This window comes from Arvicanthis niloticus, chromosome 4, assembly GCF_011762505.2.
Source record: "Arvicanthis niloticus isolate mArvNil1 chromosome 4, mArvNil1.pat.X, whole genome shotgun sequence".
Taxonomy (NCBI): domain Eukaryota; kingdom Metazoa; phylum Chordata; class Mammalia; order Rodentia; family Muridae; genus Arvicanthis; species Arvicanthis niloticus.
In genome coordinates this window covers 17,049,393-17,072,152 of record NC_047661.1, presented here as the reverse complement: position 1 = coordinate 17,072,152, position 22,760 = coordinate 17,049,393, and the positions used below count along the sequence as shown (strand labels likewise).

The 22,760-nt window shown below is 38.2% G+C and overlaps 1 protein-coding gene across 1 annotated transcript in view; it reads left to right on the top strand.

The window, feature by feature from the left end:
• Positions 1-22,760, top strand: part of LOC117707158 (EGF-like and EMI domain-containing protein 1) — a 530,582-nt gene that overhangs the window by 50,734 nt on the left and 457,088 nt on the right. Inside the window, exons 2-4 of the mRNA XM_076932235.1 lie at positions 11,183-11,317; positions 14,937-15,046; positions 16,612-16,716. Coding sequence (XP_076788350.1) covers positions 11,183-11,317; positions 14,937-15,046; positions 16,612-16,716 — 350 coding nt within the window. The remainder of the gene's footprint in view (positions 1-11,182; positions 11,318-14,936; positions 15,047-16,611; positions 16,717-22,760) is intronic.

Sequence of the window (22,760 nt, the reverse complement as noted above, 5' to 3'; positions counted from 1 at the left end):
CAACGACCCCCGAAACCAAACCAAACCAAAAAACCCAATAAAAAAAAAAAAACAAAACAGAACAACAAATTCATCCACGAATGATTCACTCAACCATTGTGTTCATATGTACATTCATTTAATATGCTTGGGCCTGTGTATGTATGCATGTGCAGTTTGGCATGATGAATTTTTCTCTTTATCTTTTTCTACTTTCTCTCTCTCTCGCTCTTTTTAGATTTTCTTTTATAGATGTAGTTTTATGATACTTGACATTAAATCAGGAAATTTCCTTATAAGAGGCATCAACATGATTTTGGGATCTCTCAAAGTGCATCAACACATACTCACATATGCAGAGTAGTAATGAGCACAGTACATACCACACACTGTGTGCACATGATAGCAGAAATGGCGGTAATTTAGCCTGACAGCTTTCTTCCCAAAGCATTAGGGATCTTATCTATGAACATGAAAGGAAAACCCACGCAGGATGGAACTGTTACAAGAAAAATATAGAATGAGGGTTGTGTATTTCAGAGTTGGATTTTCAGCAGTGACTTCCTGCCAGAACTTCAGTACTGCAATGGCTGTGTTAGCACCTTGTATATTTCACGTTCATAAAGAATAATGGCACTGGATGGGCATCCACATCTAGGGCAAGCCATGTTTGTTATTGAGTATCTGAAATAGTTATTTATTCTGTATAGATTCTGTACTTACATTTGAACTCGCTATTTTGTTTCACATGTAGTATATGTTAGGGTAAAGAATATGTATGGCAGGCTTCAAATGCCCATGCCAAACCTAGCCAATCTCCTTTTCTGCTGCACACTTGGAAATCAGATGTAAACTCTCAGATCCTGCTCCACTGTCATGCTTGCTTGTCTCCCTTCCCTCATAGCTCCTCTCATGATGATCATGAACTAACCCTCTGACATCTAATGAATACCTTTGGAAAAATAAATAGCCCTGGCCACAGTGTCTTTTCACAGCAATGGAAAAGTAACTAAGACATAAGGTGACTAAATGCATTTACTCCTGGACAGCCTGGTGCCCAGGGCATCTGCATAGAAAGGTTAGAATGGCAACATGTGTTGGGGGATAAAATGCATATTTGGAAGTATTTTGCTCTATCTATCTATCTATCTATCTATCTATCTATCTATCTATCTATCTAATATCTGTGTCATATAAAACTACATATTATTTGTCTTCTCTATCATCTACATATCTATGTAATTTATCAATCTATCATTTACGGATCATCTTTCTGTCATCACTATATATTATTTATCAATCATAACTATATCTTTCCACATATTTATCTATATAGTTATCCATTAGCTATAGATATAGGATTTAAACCTCCTTTCCCCAATAGTTCCTTGAAACATTTACCTACTATTTCTTTGGAGCCCAAGAACTTCCTTTAATTTAGAAGAAGTGCTGAGTCCTTGTCTGAAGGAAAATCCTTATAATTTGAACTAATCAAACTTACTACACAAGGTTCCCAGGCTCATGATTTGTAGCAAATACATTCCTTCAAGTTTGGATGACTGGAGGGCGAGTACTCATTTATTTGGTGTTCACTTGCTAAGCACCCAATGTATGCGGAGGATACTATGCATTGAACCAAGACTCATAAAAATGGATGTTTCTAGTACACAGATTACGAAGAATTTAGCCTGATTCTTGTAGGCAGTGTTATGGTCATGCTGGCTGTCCAGTCATGAGAATCAAATAATGAGTAAACCTGAGTGATTTAGTGCTGTGTGGTTATATATTACGCTTACCAATTAACGTAGCCTTTCATCATGAGCTGAACATTGCATGTAGTTCCATGATGTAGAATCTCTCATGCTATTATTTATGTGAAAACCGAACATATATACATGATGCTTCATTTTTCCTGCTCTTGTGCCTTTTTGGGTCTGTGGTTTTGATTAACTCAGCATTTTATCTAATCTGTAAACCAGAAAACTAAAACCCTGTTCTAAGATGTCTACTTCTCTATTCCTCTAATGGTCTTAAGGATAGCCTAGGGATTGTACAAAGAGCTCCTGCCACTCTGGACAAGAATTGATCCTGCTGCTGGGCAGTGGCGGCGCACGCCTTTAATCCCAGCACTTGGGAGGCAGAGGCAGGCAGATTTCTGAGTTCGAGGCCAGCCTGGTCTACAGAGTGAGTTCCAGGACAGCCAGGGCTACACAGAGAAACCCTGTCTCGAAAAACCAAAAAAGAAAAAAAAAACAAAAAACAAACAAACAAAAAAACAAAACAAAAAAAAGAATTGATCCTGCTGATTAGTGGTTTACTAACTTCAGGGAATCATGGGAATGGGAAATAGAATATTTGTTAACTGTTCAGGGTCTCAGTACTGGTCACTTTGAGAATTGCTCTCTCCTTTGAGCTATGACACATAACTCTCTCAGGAGCTGTGTTAGTTGCAATAAGTACACGGTTCATGCTTGTAAATTGTTTGATGGTATGTCGACCAGTTTAGACCAAATGGATTTGTCATTGGGCCTTTTTGGACTGAAATAAAAATGTTAAGTTTACCGAAAGCAGGTATTTTTTCTGAGTTCAGTCATATCTCCTTGGTGCCTTTCTTTTTTCTTTCTGTTCCATTTTGTATCTCTTGGTCTTTTTCTTTGTGCTGTTTACTGTCTCTGTCATTTCCACATGTGGTGACAGGGTTAAGATGCTGTAACCCGTTATGATCACCAGAGAAGATGTGTAAGCCAGTCTTCAGTAAGGCCAGTTTTCATGAGTTACCTGAAAATAGTAAAGCCCTAGCTCTCAAGACTCTAGAATACGTAATCCTGTGCACCCTAGGTTGGACCCCCCAGATGTGCATGTCCAACAAGCTTTGAGAGCCCTGATTCAGAAAATTCCATGTCTCTTACCATTTTAAAATGTGAATGTAAAGGTTTCCCCCAAAATTTCAGAGAGTGGATTTTCATTTGGAACCCCTGTGTTTCTGGGGAAGATTGGAAACTGATTATTGTTTAACTATTTTCCAGGAGGGCACATGGCAGATTTAGTAATAACTTCCTTAAATAGTTTTTTTTTTTTTAAGTGAAAACATTAATTACAAAGTATATGTCTAAAATACTCACCTTAGCCCTGGGAACTCTTCAACCTTAGAAAAGTATCCTCACTTAGTAATTAAGGACAATCATAAGACTTCTCTGTTTTCCCACCTATGTCTCTTTATATAAGCACTGCACTGACATGGTATCTTACTACTAGTGTTAATTTAATTTTGATACGCAAAAATGATTCTGAAGAATAAGGGGAGTTATCTTTGAAGAAGGAGTGAATCTCCTTATTCTGTATAAGGAAGATTTAAAAGAAAGTATCTAGCTTCCTGGGAGGAAAAGGCTCTGACTCAGATTGGATAGCACAAGCAGTATTAATTAGCTCAACTCTTTCAAGCAAAGCTTGTGTTAGAGAGTCCTATAGATTCACTTTGTGCAGTGTGTCTCATTATATCTTCAGGTTTGAGGAATTAAAACTTTTCATCATTTTAAATTGACATGCGACATATATATATATATGTGTGTGTGTGTATGTATATATATACTTACATATATACATATATGTATACACACATATATGTGTGTGTATATATATATGTGTACACACACATATACACACACACACACACATATGTATATACATATACACACACATATAATTTGTTGTTTGGAAATACTTTAAAATGACCAAAAAGAACAAAAAAAAAATTATCATTTCAATTTTTTGTAGGGAGAAATCTTACAATGTATTACGTCAATACTTTTGATAACTCCATTTTTACTATGTTGAACAAAATTCTTTCAGCCTGACTGAATTTTATATCCTTTGATCAGTATCTTCTGTACTTTCTCAAACACTGGTAATTGCCATCCTACTCTGTACTTCTGTGAGTTCAAATTTTAGGCTCTATACAGAAGGGACATCACACAAAACTTGTCCTTCTGTACCTGGCTAACTTTGGTTAACCCAGAGTCTGCAAGGTTCATTAATTTGTATTGTGACAAATGACAGGGTTCCCATCTGATCAAGGCTAACGTGTGTGTGTGTGTGTGTGTGTGTGTGTGTGTGTCTGTCTGTCTGTCTGTCTGTCTGCCTTGTATGCTCTTCGGTCATCCACATCATGGCACTTACAATGACTGTGTCTCAGCTATTGTGAGTAATGCTGCAGTGAACATAGAACAGATAGCTATAATTTAACTTGTCAATTCAGCACATTTAGACCTGTATTGAGGCATGAGATTGGCGGGTCACATCATACTTCTATTTTTAACTTCCACATTGTTTTCCATTGTAAGTGTACTTCCCCACCAGCAGTGCAAAGACATTCCAGTATCTCCATAACTTCTCCAACACTTCACTGTTATCTTTCACTTACATGATAATAGCTATTCTCATGCTTATGAGATGACCTCTCACTGAGGGTTTAATCTGGTGAATAGTGATTTTTTTTTTCATATTCCTCTTGGCCATTTGTGTCTTTGGGGAGAAAATGTCTAGTCAGATCTATTTTTACCATTTTAATTAGAGTATTTGCTTTGTTATTTTCAGGTTGTTTTCATTCCTCAGGTTACCTATTGACCCTTTATTAAATGTGTGTTTTGAAAATAAGTCCCTTTTCCCATAAGTCACCCCTCCATCTCTGGTTGGTGTTTTACTTGTAAAAAAGGTTTTGTGTTGATATATTATTATTGGTCCATCTTGGCTTCTGTTCTCTGTGCTTCTGTTTTCACATCAAACACTTATTGCCCAGTGTCTTAGCTCTGACTTCTTGTCTTTACTTCAAATGTGCTGATATTTTTCATTACTTTATTTATTCATTCATTTATTGTGTATATACACATGTGCTTACATGTATGTGTCTCAGTGTACATGTGGAAGATTTGAGGTTATTAGTTCTCATACCATGTGGATTCCAGGGACTAAACTTAAATCATTAAGCTTGACATCAAGTACTTTAAACCCTGAATCATCACAGTGACACACTTCTTTAAAATGATCCAATAGTTTAAAATTATATTTACATCAATGTGGCATTGACTTCTATATATGCAGTGAGATAAAATTTGAACTACATTTTGTATGTTGATGTCCAGTTGTTTGATCACCATCTATTGGAGAGATTACCTTTTCCCTGTTGTGTGCACTTAGTATCCCTGTAGAAAACAAGCGTACTGTTAACTCTTCACTTTGTATGTGGCCTCTTTAGTCTGTTCTTTTCCTCTGTGTGATTTTTATGAATGTAGACCTATTTGGTCACTGTAGTTCTGTAATAGATCTTGGAGTCATGTATAGTGATGCTTTTCTAGCTCTGTTGATTTTGTTCAATACTGCTTGACCTATTTGAATTTTGTTTACTTTTATAGCTTTCTTTTGAGTCCATATGGATATTAGATGTTTTAGAATTTACAGCTGACCAGTGTTGATTCTTCCACATCAAAAAGCATGGCTTATTTTACCATTCACAAATATCTGCCTCCTTTAATTTCCTTAGTATTTTATAGTGTTTGATAAACAGATATTTCCTTTGATCAGAGCAAATTTCAGTTTTAATGGAAGCTTATATAATCTGAGGTATCGTCATTAAGAGTAAACACATCTTATGCTACCAATTTTGTACAAGTTGTACACTCTGAAAATATCATTTGACCTCTTCTAGAAGTGAGGGTTTTTTTTATTAACTTCAAGGACAGTTCATATTTGACTATAGTGTAGGTGACTAACAGAATTGCTGATACATCATACAAGCTCATAGAAATTCTGGAGAGTGAATTCATGAATTCTTCATCACAAGGTCTTCAAAGCATGTGATTTCTATTAAGTTTGAAGTGATACCACTGTTTATGACATGAGGTTGAACATACATTAGTATTAAGAGCTATGTTTTAGAGAAAGAAAATAGATCATATAAATCAGTCTTCACAAGTAACTTCTCAACATAGATCAAGGAGCTGGGGAGAAGCCAGGAGAGTAGTTGGGGGAAGAGTCAGCAAACAGATACAGATGTGATACAAGGATGGTTAGCTGGGCTTCTCTAAGTGACACAACTCTGTCTCTTGTTTGGGAAAATGGGGCTTGGAAACAATGTGCACTGTAGAAATCTAGCTAGTGAAGTCCTTAAGTTACACAGATATTAACAGGGATCAAGAAGGTTGAGTTGAGGTAGTTTAACTAGAAGGAAATGGGTATCGACTAAGTGGTTAACGTTTGTAGACTGTGTGGTCAGGGTGAGATTCACAAGGCTCTTTGCTTTGGGGTAGCAAATAAGTAAGGCAACTAAATGCTTACAGTTTCCTTTTAATTATAATCAGTGCAATGACTTAGATCTTCCTGGGGATCTAAAGGTTGCATAATACATTTAGGTGATTACAGAGCTAGTCAAAACAATTTAAAGATATTCGCAGATACTGAATTTTTTATATAAATGATTAGATTTTGAATTGTAAGGTGATCATTTAAAAGGAAGAAGTGCATTGTTAGCCCATTATGTCCTGGATCGATGGGGACCACCCATTCCTTTTAAAGCCTTTATGCATCATTGCTAATAGATTGCCCAGGGAACACCAACTCTCATTTATAATGGTTATTTGAATATTCTATGTAAATGCTAATCTTCTGAAGACTTAGAGAAATCATTGTAGATTAAAATAAGAAATAAAGCTTTGCATTTATAAGACATTAATGATGGTTCTAAAAATGAGGAACTATTTAGTGCTGGGAGAAATAAATATAAATTGTAACATCTATCTGACGGAGTTTTGTTTAGATTGCTTCTGGTGATAAACCATCTATAATAATATAAATCAAGGCTGGTGTTTGCTATAAATTTGCAATGTTTAGCATAATTTTCGTTTGCACTTCAGACTAAAGTGACACCAAGAAATATGAGATTAATAGTTAGTTATTAAGTGGAAATGACTTTCATAGCTGTAGTCATTTTTAGAAACGGTTACGTGTAATTCATTTAGGGAGCAGAGGAAATTAATTTGCAGCTATGGAGAGATCCAGCTTATGACAACAAAGCAAGAAGTGCACACAGTAATAAACTTCAGAAACATGAGGATGAATTTCTTCCTAAGCCCTCCTTTGGGTTACCCTGTTCTCTATGTGCTCTTTAAATCACCTTGCTATTATCTACAGACTCCAGAATGCTCTAGTATCAGCTTGAGGACAAGGAAGGCCAATACCTATGTCATAATATGAAGGAGCACAGGCAGAGGCATACCTAAGAGGATCGAGGGTCAGAGGCAGCAGCAGCAGCATGCTGCCTTGTTATTAATTTTAATTAGTGTTTTCATTAGGAAGTGTCACTTTAAGTTCTTCTTTGAAAGAAAATGACACATTATTCACTTTCATCTGTTTCACTGTGTGGCAAATTAGTAACGATGTAAAAATTAGATGTTGTAGATTGTTATTTCTTTGAGAAATTTATCCTCAGTTTATTAATGTGATAAAAATCTACACCTAATGTAAAGCTAAACATGGATTATCTGTCACGTATTGCTATGAACCCTTTCCATGCATTAAATGAGATGTGCATCTGGATTACTGGATCCCATTAAAAGCAAAACAGTCTAGTCATTTATTTAGGAAGAACCAAATGAACACCCTCTTTATACCATGGTAGAACTAAGTTAGAAATAATAATATTTTAGTCTGGAGAATTTGGAAGGTAGGTTTGAACTCTTTGTCAAAGTCTTATTTTAAGTACGTACTACTTAAGGTTCTACTTCAAAAGATATCTGTCAAAGCTAGGTGAAATATTTTTAAAACACGTATAACAACAACCACAACACAGGAACATTTGGAAACAATGTTAGGTCTCCTGGTAGACCCAGAGCGGGGATTGGTGGTGGAGCATCCCAGTGCAGTGGGGTGATGGGGCTCAGTGGGAACTCACTAGGGTGTGAGTGTGGATCTAGGCAGAAGTGGCTCTGAGTTAACTAAGGCAGAGTGTGAGGAGAAGAATAATGTCTCAAAGCAAGCTTACAGCATGAAGTAAACTGTCCTTTCTGTCTCTTCCCTTCTCCAGGGACCTGTTAAGATTGTTAGTTCCATAAGACTGACATGGCATTCTAGATAAGGTAGCAAGGGTGATGGGTGGAGGGAAACTTCCACATCAGGCAGCCTTTCTGGCTTGCAAAAATTCTCAGTGTGCTAGTCTACAACACAGGGCTATTTGTTTACTTATCTAATCAATAATTTATGTCAACTTGCTGCCCTTGTTTCCATCATCACACATCATTTGTTAATTATAAAGTCACTTGTTAACTTATTTCATCTCGGTTTAAAGCCTGTGTGTTTCCATGAATCCATGAATGAATGAATAAACTACAACTTTAATTGGCCTTACATTTCAGCCTCAACATCTGGCTCCTCCTTTCTGCCATCACAAACTGGAATCATAATTCCAATAGCAACCAGGACCTAAGAAGTCAATGGAAGGGTTGTTGTCATGTGTTCCTCTCACATGTTTTCCTAGCAGGCCTGGCTTTTGTGTTGGAAGAGGAAGGGAGGAGTAGCGAAGGATTCTGGGATTCTGTCAGGGTTGAAGAAGGTACTTTAGATTGCTTTGCTTGCTTCGGTCTGAAGTGGGTGATTTGTATTTTTGATGTCGTTCCTGTGAACCCAGACAAGTGTAGTTAGAAATTAATATTGCCCAACTCTTATACATGATGGAGGGAAGCCTTTCTTTTACGAATTTAAGTCCAACTAGACAGTTGATGTGATTTCTAGAAACTCTTTCAGCCTCATTTGTGTTTCAGCTTGAAATACTATAGAAGAGATTGTCCTTAGCCAATTTCTGTGAGGAATTAATAAGTTTCCCTAATTATTTTTGAGGGCAGTTTACCTACATTGTTGGGTAGTTTGGTGATGTGTCCTTTACTGGCTAGCTAGCCCTCATTATGTTTCTCAGCTCATCACTTCCTGGTCAGTACTTTATGAGAGATTACACATACCCAATGTCTTATTTTTTGAAATGCTTCTGAAACAAACTATTATGTGTACAGGTACAAAATAAATAACTTTCATATGAGTGGATTGGTGGGTAGATAAAAGGAGATGTTGTTCATTGGAATTCAATGTGGACTTCTGTGTAATGCTATACTGTTGATAACAAAATATCAGACCTTTGTGCTCATAAATATATAAATATATTTGTATTCATGTATACATATGAATTTATTTGTATTTCTATAGAGATGGTTATATACTATATATGATATACATATTATATATTTGTACATATATGTTCATATATATATGTATCAATATATGTATAAATACATAAATACATACACACACACACACACATATATATATATGTATATATATATATATATATATATAGTATATTTGTATTCTCTATTAGCAGATTTTTGTTTTTGTTTTTCAAGACAGGGTTTTTCTGTCTATTGGAGCCATGGCTGTCCTGGACTCACTCATGCAGACCAGGTTGACCTCGAACTCACAGAGATCTGCCTACCTCTGCCTCCAAAGTGCTGGGAGTAAAGGCTTGTATCACCATGCCTGCCTAGCAGATTCTTAAAAGATAAAAATTTCTTTAGATTTTCTGACCAGTTCTCGATGATTTTAAGAATGTCTGTCTTAGGTGCAATTTTTATACTTCCTTTGTTATTTCCGCATTTATATTAAGCATTAAAATGTGCTATTCAAACGCATAAATGAAGTTCAGAAGTTGGCCGTGACAAATCTAAACAGCAGTTGCCTCTTAGAAATGTATGTGGATGTGAGAAGTGAGATGTGAGCTAACAAAAGGAAACCATGGTCAGCAGGGGTGGTGTCACTGAGTCATGTTTGGGCACACTTTTAGACATTTGTTTATCAGTATTAAATTTGCATCCCCAGGCAAGTTCACAACTTTTAGGAGCTGACTGTAGCAACTCAAATGGAGTTTATTACTTCTTTAGCTGGCTGTGAGTAGAATCTTAGTCATAAAATGATCTGAGACTGGAAGGAAGGCAGACTGCAGCGGAGTGTCAGCTTTGTGGAATCAGTGGCATCAGAGGCGTTGGACTAATCTTTCACCTTGCCAGTTTGTGTCAGTGTGTGGCTTTGTCAAAGGCCTTGAAGGCATGGACAGCATGAACGGTTTGCCCGGCTTGCTACTATAATTAGTATTACTCCAAATGAAGACTACTTTGAGTTAGAAAATAGGTCAATACCAAAAGAATTCTTAAACTCACAAAGGCTTCTAAGTGATATTGGTACTTTATGGAGATTATCAGTGTATTCTATTCCTAAAGTCCTATGAGTCTGGACTAACTTAATATAAGACTATATTTCTATAGTGGGACCCTACACTGTGATATTCTCCTTCATTGTCAACAGACCTTTTGACTCACACCCTTTCCTTCCCTGGTTGCTTTATAACAAAAGCAGGAAGCAAGCCTTGACAGGGAAGTTGAAAATTGTTTGTGTTTAAACAAACATCACATTTCATGTGAAATCAAGCTAAACATACAGATGGAAAATACTGCTCAGAAATGTGTTCCAGGAGAGATCAAAGTTCTTTGATGAACTGGCTTCACAAGTATTGAGAATCCTGATATTCTTTCTCTTTCTAAACTTGGGCTGAAAAAAAATTCAGAACTTAATATGCAACCTAATGATCTTAACCATGTGGGAATATAACAACTTGCATATCTCTAAGATGTTCTTGATCTTCAAAATTTATTTCAGTTTTCTCTCTTCCTGGTCTCCAATATCACAAATATTTTACCTCAATTGACACATGTTAATTGTACACTGCTATGAAGCCTGAAATTTTCAAAAACACTGCCTGACTTTTTGCCTGTCACTTTTAAAAGAAGATTTATTTATTTTATGTATATGTATTTTTTTTGTATATGTGTATGCTGTCTTCATGCACACCAGAAAAGGGCATTGGATCCCATTACAGATGGTTGTGAGCCACCATGTGGTGCTAGTAATTGAAGTCAGAACCGCTAGAAGAGCAAGCAGCTAGTGTTCTTGACCACTGAGCCATCTCCCCAGCTCTTGCCTGTTACTTTCTATATGTATTTCTCTAAGCCATTACAAACGTTTTGTGAAAAATGGATAGATAAGCGCCCATGCTTTGTACAGAAGAACCTGCTGACACCTTTTTGTGTAACTGCTCATTTCTCTTTTTGTGAAGGCCAAATGTTTGCAGAGAGGAGCAGCTGACCTTGGTAAGACTGTCACGCCCATGTACCCAAGCTTTCGTAGACACCATCCAGTTCTGGAAACAAGGCTGCCCAGGCCCACGGTGGTGCATTGGATATGAAAGAAGGTAAGGTGATGTCCTAACTCCTGTAATTGTTAAAACCCCAAACCAGAAGCTTCATCTGTTCCTAAATACTTTATCCCATGAACTGTAGGAAATGGTTGGATAATTAAGTCAAAGAGCCAAGGAGCACTTACCAAGAAGATTCACAATTACACAGTTTCCTTCATCAGTGGGTGCTTATTTTATGTTAAATCTCAATTGTGTGTGAACTATTTTTTGGTTTCATGACACCAATTTTACCTCTGGATATGATGTAGTATTGAAAGCTAAAGATCAGAGAACCAGCAGAAACAAGGGATATTGTGTTGGTTTGCTAAATTTGGCTCTGCTTGATCCAGGGTCTCTGCAGCTGTGAACCAACATCTGACCTGCTCTTGTCATGGAGAAACACTTTGATACCACAGATTCTTTAACTTTACTACAGCCTTTGAATGAGGATCAACACAGCAGGCTGTGAGGAGGGAGAAAAGCAAGTGTCCACAATGCTTTCTAAGAGTCCAGGCTTCAGGGAGACCTTATTTTGTACAAAGATTTAAAATAGTTTCACAAATCATATAAGAACCTTTTGATACTAATGGGTGCTAATGGTTTGGACTTTATGTAAATCAATCAAAAGGATCTAAATTTATGATAAATCTTAATAGGAAAGCGTGGTTTCAGATGAATGAATTCATTAATACTATTATCAGCAGTGAAAAGTTAGGGTGTTTTTAAGTATCTAGCCTTTATATTGTACAAGCATGGTAACAGTTTTAATACAGACCAAATACTGTATAACTGTAAATATGTATATGCGTATGTATATTCATATGTGTATATGTATTTATCCTTGAGATGAATACTTTTTTGGGGGTGTTGTTTTAGATTGAGAATATTTAATTGACAGTTAAGTCAGGAAATTTTCCCTATTTATTACTTGCTTTGTGGCCCTAAGTTAAGTTCATATATTTCTCTGAGCTTTAGTGTGTAAAGCTGTAAAAATAATGGCATGCATAGATCACATGAGAAGCGTTGATTACATATTTTTCACATACAGCATAACGTTGATACCCTGAAGATACTCAAGATGTGTGCTAATACAAACCAGTAGCAATGAATTTATCATAAAAATTAGGAGGATGCTTATAGTATATATGATTTTTATTTATTGTGTGTGTGTGTGTGTGTGTGTGTGTATGTGTGTGTATGTGCCTGCCTGTGTGCCATAGCACACATTGCAGTAGTCAGTGAACAGCCCTGGGTGTTGGTTTTTACTTTCAAGGTTGTTTGAGGCCAGGTCACTTTTGTTCACTGTGACTTACCTGGCCAGTGATATTCTAGGAGTTCTCCTGCTTCTGCCTTCTATTGGCCTCCTAGGAGTACTGGGATTATAAATGTGTTCCAGCTTTCACATACATTCAAGGGTTGAACCAAGGTCCCTAGCTTGGAGGAGAAGCCCTTTACCAACTACAATGTTTCTCTAGCCCTAGAAATTTTTTTTTTAAATGGGTTTTCATTTAATTTTTTTTGTATTACCCCAATGTGGTTTAATCATTGTAAATATTGATCTGAACCAAAGAGAATCGTCAGCCTTATAGCTGCCTAGAACTGGGGGAAAACAAACATTAATATGTAGCACAGGCTTCATCTGTTTATCGTCGAGAGCTTACTAGTTTAACAATTCTGCTTGTCGCACTGATTGGGAAGGGTAGCAATGGAGGAAAATAATTGGTGTCTTGCCAAACAGCCCCCTTTTTTTCGTTTGTATATACATCTAGTCATAGCCTAATTGGAAAGATGTACCCAAAAAAATACTAGGCAGTGTTTCAAAATATTGAATAATTAAATGCCATACGCGATGCTGAAGTCAATGAACTCCGCAGCAGTAGAGAGTTGACACGGAAGGGAGACTTTATAGGAAGTGGAAAGAGAAACTGGTTTTGAATAACGAAGGATTTGGGCTAGGACACAGGACAACGTACGTGAATTCGAAAGAGGAGCTAGAACCTTGAGGATTAAAGCATTCATGGAACTTTGATTTGATAGATCATCAGCATGCTTTGAGACGTTTGGTATTACAGTCAGCAGGCAATTCAACACTATGGTAAATGCCCTGTTCCTTTCTCATGAAAGGTCTTTGAACTCCTCTGTTACTGTAATTGCTACATCTCAAGTGAAATTTTGACATTGTATTTATTTTTTTTAATAAAGGTTTTATTTTTAAGTGTGTGTGTGTGCACGTGCGCGTGCGCGTGCATGCATACCCTGTCTGCAGAGGCCAGAAGAGAGTGTCAGATCCCCTGAAGCTGGAGCTACAGGTGGTTGTAAACTCTACAAATGGGCACTGGAAACGTGAATCTTCTGCAAGGACTCTGAGCCATCTCTGCAGCCCACATACAAACTTTTTCCTATCATGCACTGTGCTCATTCTGGGAGGGCACATACGCTTTCATTGGTTGATTCCTTATATTCTCCCTACCCTAACTAAGGACAGTCACCCTATTTTGGACTTTAACTCTGGCTGAGAATGCAAGCTATAGTGGGACCAATGTATAATGAGCCTTTGATGTTAACCTGAAATGCATACATCTTCTTATTTCAGGATTTCAGTATTCTTCTTTTTTTGGGAGGGGGGAGAGGGTACAGTGAACATTTATTGATGGTATTTAAGAGAGTAGGGAGGGCTCCCTAGGCTCCCTCCTGTTATTATGGGGTCTGGGATGGAACTTGTGAGGGAGATGCTCAGTGTTGGGACAGGGACTCCTCAGCACCCGAGGGCCTCTCTCTTGCTCCCAGTGTCCTTGCTGGGGTGGGTGGTCCAGGGCTTCTTACTCCTTGAAGGCCATGTAGGCCATGAGGTCCATGGCCCAGTTGTTGTAGTCGTATTCATTGTCATACCAGGAAATGAGCTTTACAAAGTTTTCATTGAGAGCAATGCCAGCCCCAGCATCAAAGGTGGAAGAGTGAGAGTTGCTGTTGAAATCACAGGAGACAACCTGGTCCTCAGTGTAGCCCAGGATGCCCTTCAGTGGGCCCTTGGATAACCTGCTCCACTACATTCTTGTCATCATACTTGGCAGGTCTCTCCAGGCAGCATGTCAGATCCACAATGGATACATTGGAGTTAGGAACATGGAAGGCCATGCCGGTGAGCTTCCTGTTCAGCTCTGGAGTGACCTTGCCCACAGCCTTGGCAGCACCAGTGTATGCAGGGATGATTTCTGGGCAGCCCCATGGCCATCACACCACAGCTTTCCAGAAGGGTCATCCACAGTCTTCTTGAGTGGTAGTAATGGCATGGACCGTGGTCATGAGCCCTTCCACAACTTTGGATTTCATTCTTGAAAACTTGAGAGGTCTTCAGGATAGACTACGCTATCTGGATATCAAAATAAACTACACACAGGATCCTTCTTAATCTTCCTCAACCTATGCCTAAAACTATATTTATTACATGCGTGATGTGGTAGTTATGTACTATATACAAAGTATATATCTATAGCTATCCATCTTCTCATTCATCTACCTCCCAATGTATGTGGCAGGATTTGAATTGGAGGGAGGCATTTTTATAATTGTGAAATGATAAGTTTGCCATCAGAGGAATGATACATTGTCCTGACTGATATCCTGTGCTCTGTAGGATTCGCTACTACATCATCTACAGACACGTGTATGCCATAGAGCACCAGACAGTTTTCCAGTGCTGCCCTGGCTGGAACCGATGGGACGATGAACCAGGCTGCTTCTCCTGTAAGTTGTAATTCTTCCTGCCAGGTTCTCTGTTACAAGGAGGAAATGCTGTTGCTTCAACCTATCACACTTCAGCATCTTGAGAAGTGCTGCAGATTCAGAGTATTATTCTAGACCAATGGCTCTCAGCCTTCCTGGTGCTGTGACCCTTTGATATGGTTCCTCGTTTTGTGGTGACCCCAACCATAACTTTATTTTTGTTGCTACTTCATAACTGTAATTTTGCTGCTGTTATGAACCACAATGTAAATATCTGTATTTTCTGGTGATGTTAAGCAACCCCTGTGAGGGGTCATGGCCCACAGGCTGAGAACCACTGCTCTACACTAATGACTCCCATGTAATATGGGAACATATGCATACAAAGCCTTTCTGGTAAGCATTTTAATGATGGGTTGCAGCTCAGGACCCATGAAAGCTGCTGTGTATTCTGTCGCTCTAAAAGTCAGTTAGTTGCTTTAAAGCCAGAAAGGCTTTCCTTGATGTCCATCCCACCTGCTTGTTAGCTCTTTCCAGTATCATCAAATTTGTAATCCGTAGTTGGTTCAAAAGTCCGCAGGGAAATCACTGTACTAAATCTAAATGGGATTTCCCAACTTGGGCTTGTCATGATTAATTGCTGAACTCTGGAGGCAGTTTACTTTTCAAGATGAGGTTTTCCACTGTTTACAAACCTCTGGTGAAGGTATTTCTGAACCTTCGGAATGCTGTGTTTGGCAGCTCTCAGGAGCAGAGCCAGTAGCATTATATGGCTCACCAGGCTGTGAGAGGTGGTGTGTTTCATGAGGCGTTCGGTGCCGATGATGATTGCCAAATCCTCTAAATTGCTCTGTGGGTCTAGTCAATGATTACAGTTCATCTCTCTTGCCCCTGTGGGCTGTAGAGAGTTTGCCAGCATCCCGTCTCGTCTCCTTTCTCTATGAGCTTTCTGCTTTTGAAAGACAATGGAGAAGTTTTGTTGAATGTGGGCATAGGGTTGAGTGCTGTGGCAAGAGTGTGTTTAAACTCAGGCCACTGTGGCTGGTTGGTTTAACATCAGTGAAAAGATCTGCCCACAATACCATCCTAACTATGTTACAAAGTCTAGAAAATTGATGACTTTGCAATAAAGTTTTTATATTTATTGTTTAACAACTGCTCAAGTTCTTTGCCTCTGGTTAAACATCAGCATTTTGGGTTTTTTCATTTTGTTTTAGAAATCATTTTGACCACAGTCACCTTATCATGCAACTTCTTTATTTTAATACTTCACTCACAATGTGAATACAAATAGTCTGGTGTCTTGTTAAAAGGTAAATTCATATTAGTTCGTTCTAGAGCAGTTCTCAGAATCAGCATTTATGCAAAAGCTTCAGGAATGTTCCTACAGATAATTCTGCAAGGCTTCCATCAGCCATTGTCTTGTAATGGCAATTTTCTATAATGATTTTATATAGGATATCTTCTGGAGAGGCCAGTGGAAAGTTCTAGATCATGTTATACTAACTGTCCAGTGTGTACCTATGCTGATGGTTTTCTTTCTTTCTCCCAACTCTACCTGTCCTTCTTTTGCACATTCCCTTTAGCTGTCTCTTCCTTGGGAACTCATTTCAGTGGAAGCGAGTGCTCAGATGGGGACACTCAGCAGTGCCTTTGTATACAAGGATTTCATGGACCCCACTGTCAATATGGTAAGTCACCTACAGTTTAGCACCATCTGCCAGCCGTGTCCTGGCAGGTTAGCTCTCTGGAAATTAGTGACCACTGAAAATGAGTGACCAAGCAGAAATCCAGACTCACAGTGTAACAAGCATCATAAGATATGCCTTGTGGTTTAGTTGTAAGTCTTCACTGTAAAAATTCAAAGGGTCATCATGAGTAGAAGATGCTATACTTTGTAGAGAAAGTGTTGGATGCTTAATCTCTCATGGAAGAAAGCTTGAAATTGCTGCTGTGGTACGGTATTCTGGCTATTCTGCAAGATCTCTGGGTTCCATAATGAGCAAAATACAATCAGCGTGAGCTTCATGTTATGCAATATTGACTAATCTTATCCTGTTATCTTAAAAAAAAAATACAAAACCTGGAAGTCATAAGACTTGGATGGTTTGCAAAACTTCAACACTCATTAATCTACTCTTTAAGAATGGAAACTTGACTGTTAATTTGGATATGCACATATAGGATGTTTCTTGTCTGGGGCATTTCCAAATGACTAAGGATTTAGCCTCTACTACAGAATGAAGCCTCACTTAAAGAAGTTGATCTCTCTCTCTCTCTCTCTCTCTCTCTCTCTCTCTCTCTCTCTGTCTGGCAATTGTTTAGATTTTTAAAAATGAATGCAAACATGACTTCTGAGGTCCCAGCCTCATGCTTTTCTGGCTCCTCCACAGTTCCACAGTTCAAGGACAACCCTCCGCCTGTCTTCCAGAGGTTACTTCAGAGATGTTCTTGTAAATTAATTCCCAAACTCTTCTCTGAGTTGACATTTTAAAAATATGTTAATGAACATAAAGCTGGTGGGCTTATGGTTTGACTACAGGACTGGTTTGTAGACAAAGATCAGTGGAGGCTTTGAGCTCTGGGCTGTATCCTTACTATTTTGCTATTTTTTTCATAAATAACAATAACAACAACAAACCCATACTCAAATCCCTGGTAACAAATTATTTGACTTTAAATACTAAATTGATACTAAATTGGTACTAAAGGTTTCTTAGGCAAATAACTGTGGTGTGGAGTTACCGATGCTATTGGTTCACTGAGATTTTTTTCTTTTCTTTGTTTTTAAAAAACATAATTAGTTATTAATTTATAAATGCATTGTTTTGTGAAGCAAATCTTGCAGGATATCAGGTCCCAGAGGACAAAGGTAATAAAAGAGGCATATGGTAATGATAATGGCCCAATTATACCTGGGTTAATTTATTCCTTATCATTTACACCAGTGCTTGAATATTTTGATGATTCTAACTTCTTACCAACTCCCATGCCAAAGTAATTAATGTGCTATCTGAAATTTAAATAGTCAGATATTTCTTTTTTGTACTTTTGGCTTGGTGAATAATTTTAAACATAGGAAGAAAGACTGTCTTTTGCACAAGCTTGTCTATACACCATGAAGTCTCCAGAGCCACAGGAGAACACTCACATACAAAATACCCACCAAAAATCCCTGCTGGGCTTGCCAGTGCTGCTGTCCAGGCACACTTGCCTTAGAGTCTGACACTGTTTCTTCTCCTGCTATAGGGATCTTGTTAAATTTAAAAAGGATTTGACAACCTAAGGCCTTGTTCCCAAAGAATAGACATTTAGGCTTCTGCATGGGACTGTATTTCACCCACAGACTTGGGGAACCCTTAACTGTATAAACTAAGGTGTTTTTAATGGAGATTTTCTAGGAAATCAAGCAGTTGGGAAGCTGGTGGAGAACCTAATTAAAAGAAATTCTATTATAGCCTGGTGAGGAAGCCTTTAACATAACACTTCTTTAGGGACCAGAAAATCTTATACGTGAATGAGTAATATCTGCCCACTAGTGTGTGTGTGTGTGTGTGTGTGTGTCACACAGTAAAATAAGTTGATGTTTGAAATTATACATAAAATAACTCAAAAGTTAAAACATTAAAAAAAAATCCCACGTATTACAAAATTTCAGTCTATGCAGTATTGCAAACTGAGACTATACAGAACTGCTCCTGCCTACAGTTGACCATGATGGGCACCCTGTTTATATTTGTTTATATTCACATGGGTATAAATGTGTCCGCATGTGAGAGCATATACCAGCACAGGATTTTGCTGAAGCCCCTCTAGTGTTTTCTATCTATTCTCTTTCTTCCTGTCTACTGTGTTCTCTCTCCATTGCCTCAGCTTTTGAAAGCTTTTATGTCATTCTCTGAGTTTACTGAATTGTATACTCTCCGCTGTTTATTACATGAGTGTGCCACCTGTTTTTTTTCTAACTATTGAGAGATAAACATTTGTTCCAAATTTTGTTCTAGTTTTTGGCACAATAATCAGGCTTGTGATAATACTGTACTTTATATTTTATAAAGACTGTTCTAGCTATGGAGTTGTTGGCTTAGTGATTTATGCAGTTTAAATTTTCTATGCTTAAGGATTTTGTGTGTATTAGTATAATGACTGTGTATGATTGTGGATTAAAGTTGAGGTAAATCTTGTTATTTACTTATATTTTGATATTTACTAATGAGAGAATCCTCACATAATCATTCAGAACCGAGGATGTCATACATATCTCAGACTCATTGACTCGTATAGTGAATATGTAGTCTGTAGCAAAGTTGGTTTTACTATGTATGGTAAAAGAGAACTCTAAAAAAATAAGCCAGGTGCCCTTTTAAAGATGAAGACTATAGTCCTGCTCAGAGTGGGATTGTCCTAATAAGCGACAACCACGATTGAAGTTAGTAATGATTCTAAATTTGATGATCTACTTAACTCATTTGAAAAAAAAAATCCCTACCTCTAATGAGGCAAATGAAGAAAATAAATTTGGACAATTAGGAAGTAATGAAGAGCTTTCTGAAATAACTATTGGTTAAAGAAATCAAAAGAAATGCTTTGAAGATTTGAACACATGCAAATCCAGCGAGAGAGCTGGTGGTGAAGTTTTCTCTTTTGAAATGTTACAGCTTCAGAGAGATCTGGGAGTTATGTGAACTGATGAATTTCACACACAAGTCACACCTCATTTCCATGTCACTACCCGACTTTCTGTTGCTCTGTTGCTCTCTGCTCATAAGTCAAGTAAAAGGATAAGATGGCCATTGGGAGGCTTCAAGTTTTCTTGTTTTCTATGCATATGTGTTCATCCACTCTGTAGGTCAGTCAATCAACCTTCTAAATATTTACATAGCAGGCTGTGTACTAGATTGCTACAATGGAGGATGATTCTGTCCAAAAAATAGAGGAGGTTGTTCATCTGTGTCATACCAGGAGGAGAGGAGAGGTTTCTCGAAAATGCTTGTAAGTACGCAATAGAGACAGTTATTAAAGATAAACAGAATTAATCATATGAAATTCGGTAGAAATGCTAGTATATTTGCCACAGACAGAAAAACTACCATAGATCAAGGAGCAACAACAATAGTCTTGGCTATAGAAAGTGGTCACAATAAGTGACCAAAAATATGCTATCTGTCCTGGGTCTGGGGCAGAATTTGCCTGTTTTGATGCAGCCAAACCTGGTGTTTGAATACTCTATATGCAGAGGGATAACTGGTAGAATTCCTCATAATTCTGTTAAGTTCACTTTTCTGAATAAGACAGTCCTGAATTTGGAGTTCTCTCCCTCCCTCCTTCCCTCCCTCCCTTCTTCCCTCCCTCCATCCCTCTCTTTCTCCCTCTCTCTTTCTCTCCCTCCCCTCCCCCTCCTCCTCTCTTTCTCCATCCCTTTTCTCTCTTGTGTGTGTTAGTGCACATGTGTGCATATATGCATACGGAGTCTATAAGATGGCATCTGGACATGTTTATTTGTCTTTTTCCCCATATTCCTTATCCTTTAAGGCAGGATTTCTCCCTGGACTTGGTGCTTCCATTTTGTCAGCTAGACTGGAAGCCAGCAAGCCCCAGCATTCCCCTGTCTCCATACCGTTCAGAATTGTGTTTATAGTTTGAATGGAAGGCCTGGATTGTTCCTCAGGTGCTGCGAACCAAATTTCCAGCCTCTTGACTGTGCAGTCAGCACGGGTAAATGCAGAGCCATCTTTGCAGGTCAAGTTAGGGTATCTTGAATATTCAGCGTCACTAGTTGGCTCTCCATTTCCTGTACTTATGGAAGAATCCCCAAGTGTCCTTAGCACCTCAAAATATGTTGCTTAGATATACAAAAATTAAGACATTTTTGGAATGATATCTGGGAAGTTTTCAGGCATTTTGAGGCTGAGGCTAGGCCACACTGTTGACTATGTTGTCTTAGAGAAATTATATTTCCAGTCTTAGCATTATCATTTTTAAAGAGACAAGTAAGAACTTCGGCTTGCTGGAGTCCCATCAATGTATTTTCCAGACAGTATTTTCAGAATTTCATATACATTAAGTTACCAATGATCTAAAGGCTATGGAATGAATATTATATTCTTACCTCACTCTATGTACTATGGAGTCACAGAGACTGGTCTAAAGGCAAGCAGGAAGGATGTAGGACGTGTTACATCAATGTATACTATGTTCTGGCCCAAGAGCTTGTTGGTTTAAGCTGAAAGCTGGGATGTCATTCTGACGATTTTGGTGTGGCTGCATGACATCCATGGGTTGTTATTTGTGAGAGGCCTTAAGGAATAACAGGTGTGACTTATAAGCTGAATGCAACATCCACCTGTACCACTTGTTTGCTGTGGTTGCTCTGAGGATCCTAGAGGGGGAGCCCACATCAGAGGGGAAAGGCTCCAATTGTTTTGCTCCCTGCGCTGGGGAACCAGAACTCTTTTAGAGACTGAGTCACAAATACAGCTGGCCAGTAGGCATGTTCTAGTCAAGGAACTACATTGACTGTCTGTGTTTAGTACTGGTGGATTGAAGGCTGGGGCAAAGTGTTTTCTTACATTGAAATTTTCCTAAGGGCGTTATTTATTTGAGGCATGCTGTAGGGTAAATGGCCTCCACTACCACCACATTTCTTATATTGAAGTTATGAATCCAAGTACCTTATAATGCGATCTTATTTTGATATAGGCTTGCTTACAGATATAATTAAGTCAAAATGAGGTTGTGGTACAGCTAGCAAGAAAATTTTGATCAGAGAGGCATGCACACAGAAAGGCCACCAAAAGAAAATGAAGACATCAAAATAATGGTGGTATATGACAAGAAATATCAAACATTTCCTACAAATGTCTGGAAGTGAGCTGAGAGGCAGCTGGGAGATGTGCATCTTCACAGTCCTTAGGAGACAATATGGGGTCTTCCAGTTCTGGCCAAAGAGCTTGAATCAATTATATGCCACATATGTGACATGTTTTCAGTTAATCCTAATGCTGTCTATGCATGGTGCTATTTAATGGAATAAAGCACAGAGAGATATGTTTGTTTTTGTTGCTTAACTAACTCATCTTGTGGCGTTTTGTTGCAGCGCCATTAGCAAAGCAGTATTGGGAACTGGGCAGAAAGTTTCCCTTCATCTTTTGCTTCATTTCTGCAGTTGGCCTGGTGTAACAATGAAAATGGGAAAGTGGCAGGGGGTTAGTAAAAAAACAAATCATGCTAAGAGAAGTGGGTGGCTTATTTTAATTGAATTATAAGATCAGGCTACAAAGGTAATTTGGAAAAGAATGAAAAAATCATTCATTGAAAACACCTAAAAAATATCACAACCATATGAGCATTACAGGCAGATGTTATGGAATGACGTAAAGCATAGGTTCTGTGGTAGAGATAAATTGATAGACATTTTAGCATGATCCAGCAGTTTACACTAGGTAAATGCTGGTGGTTATGTTTGTTACATAAAGATGCCTTGGTAGGGCCCTAAGCTCTCAGCAAGAGACTTGCTAATCTGCATGAAAGTGACTAAGTCCTTTGTTCTGGGATTCACTGACAGCTCTGGGGATCTGTGGTTGAGGAATTTGGTAAACTGTCTATAAGGATAGTAAACTAAGATTTTCTGTCCTTCCTTGTGCCCAGCAAAAGGATATCCTGCTGTTTAAAATGCATGCTTGGGATTTTTATCTGGACGTTGATTTGGAAATCACAGCTGTGGAAGAACATTGTT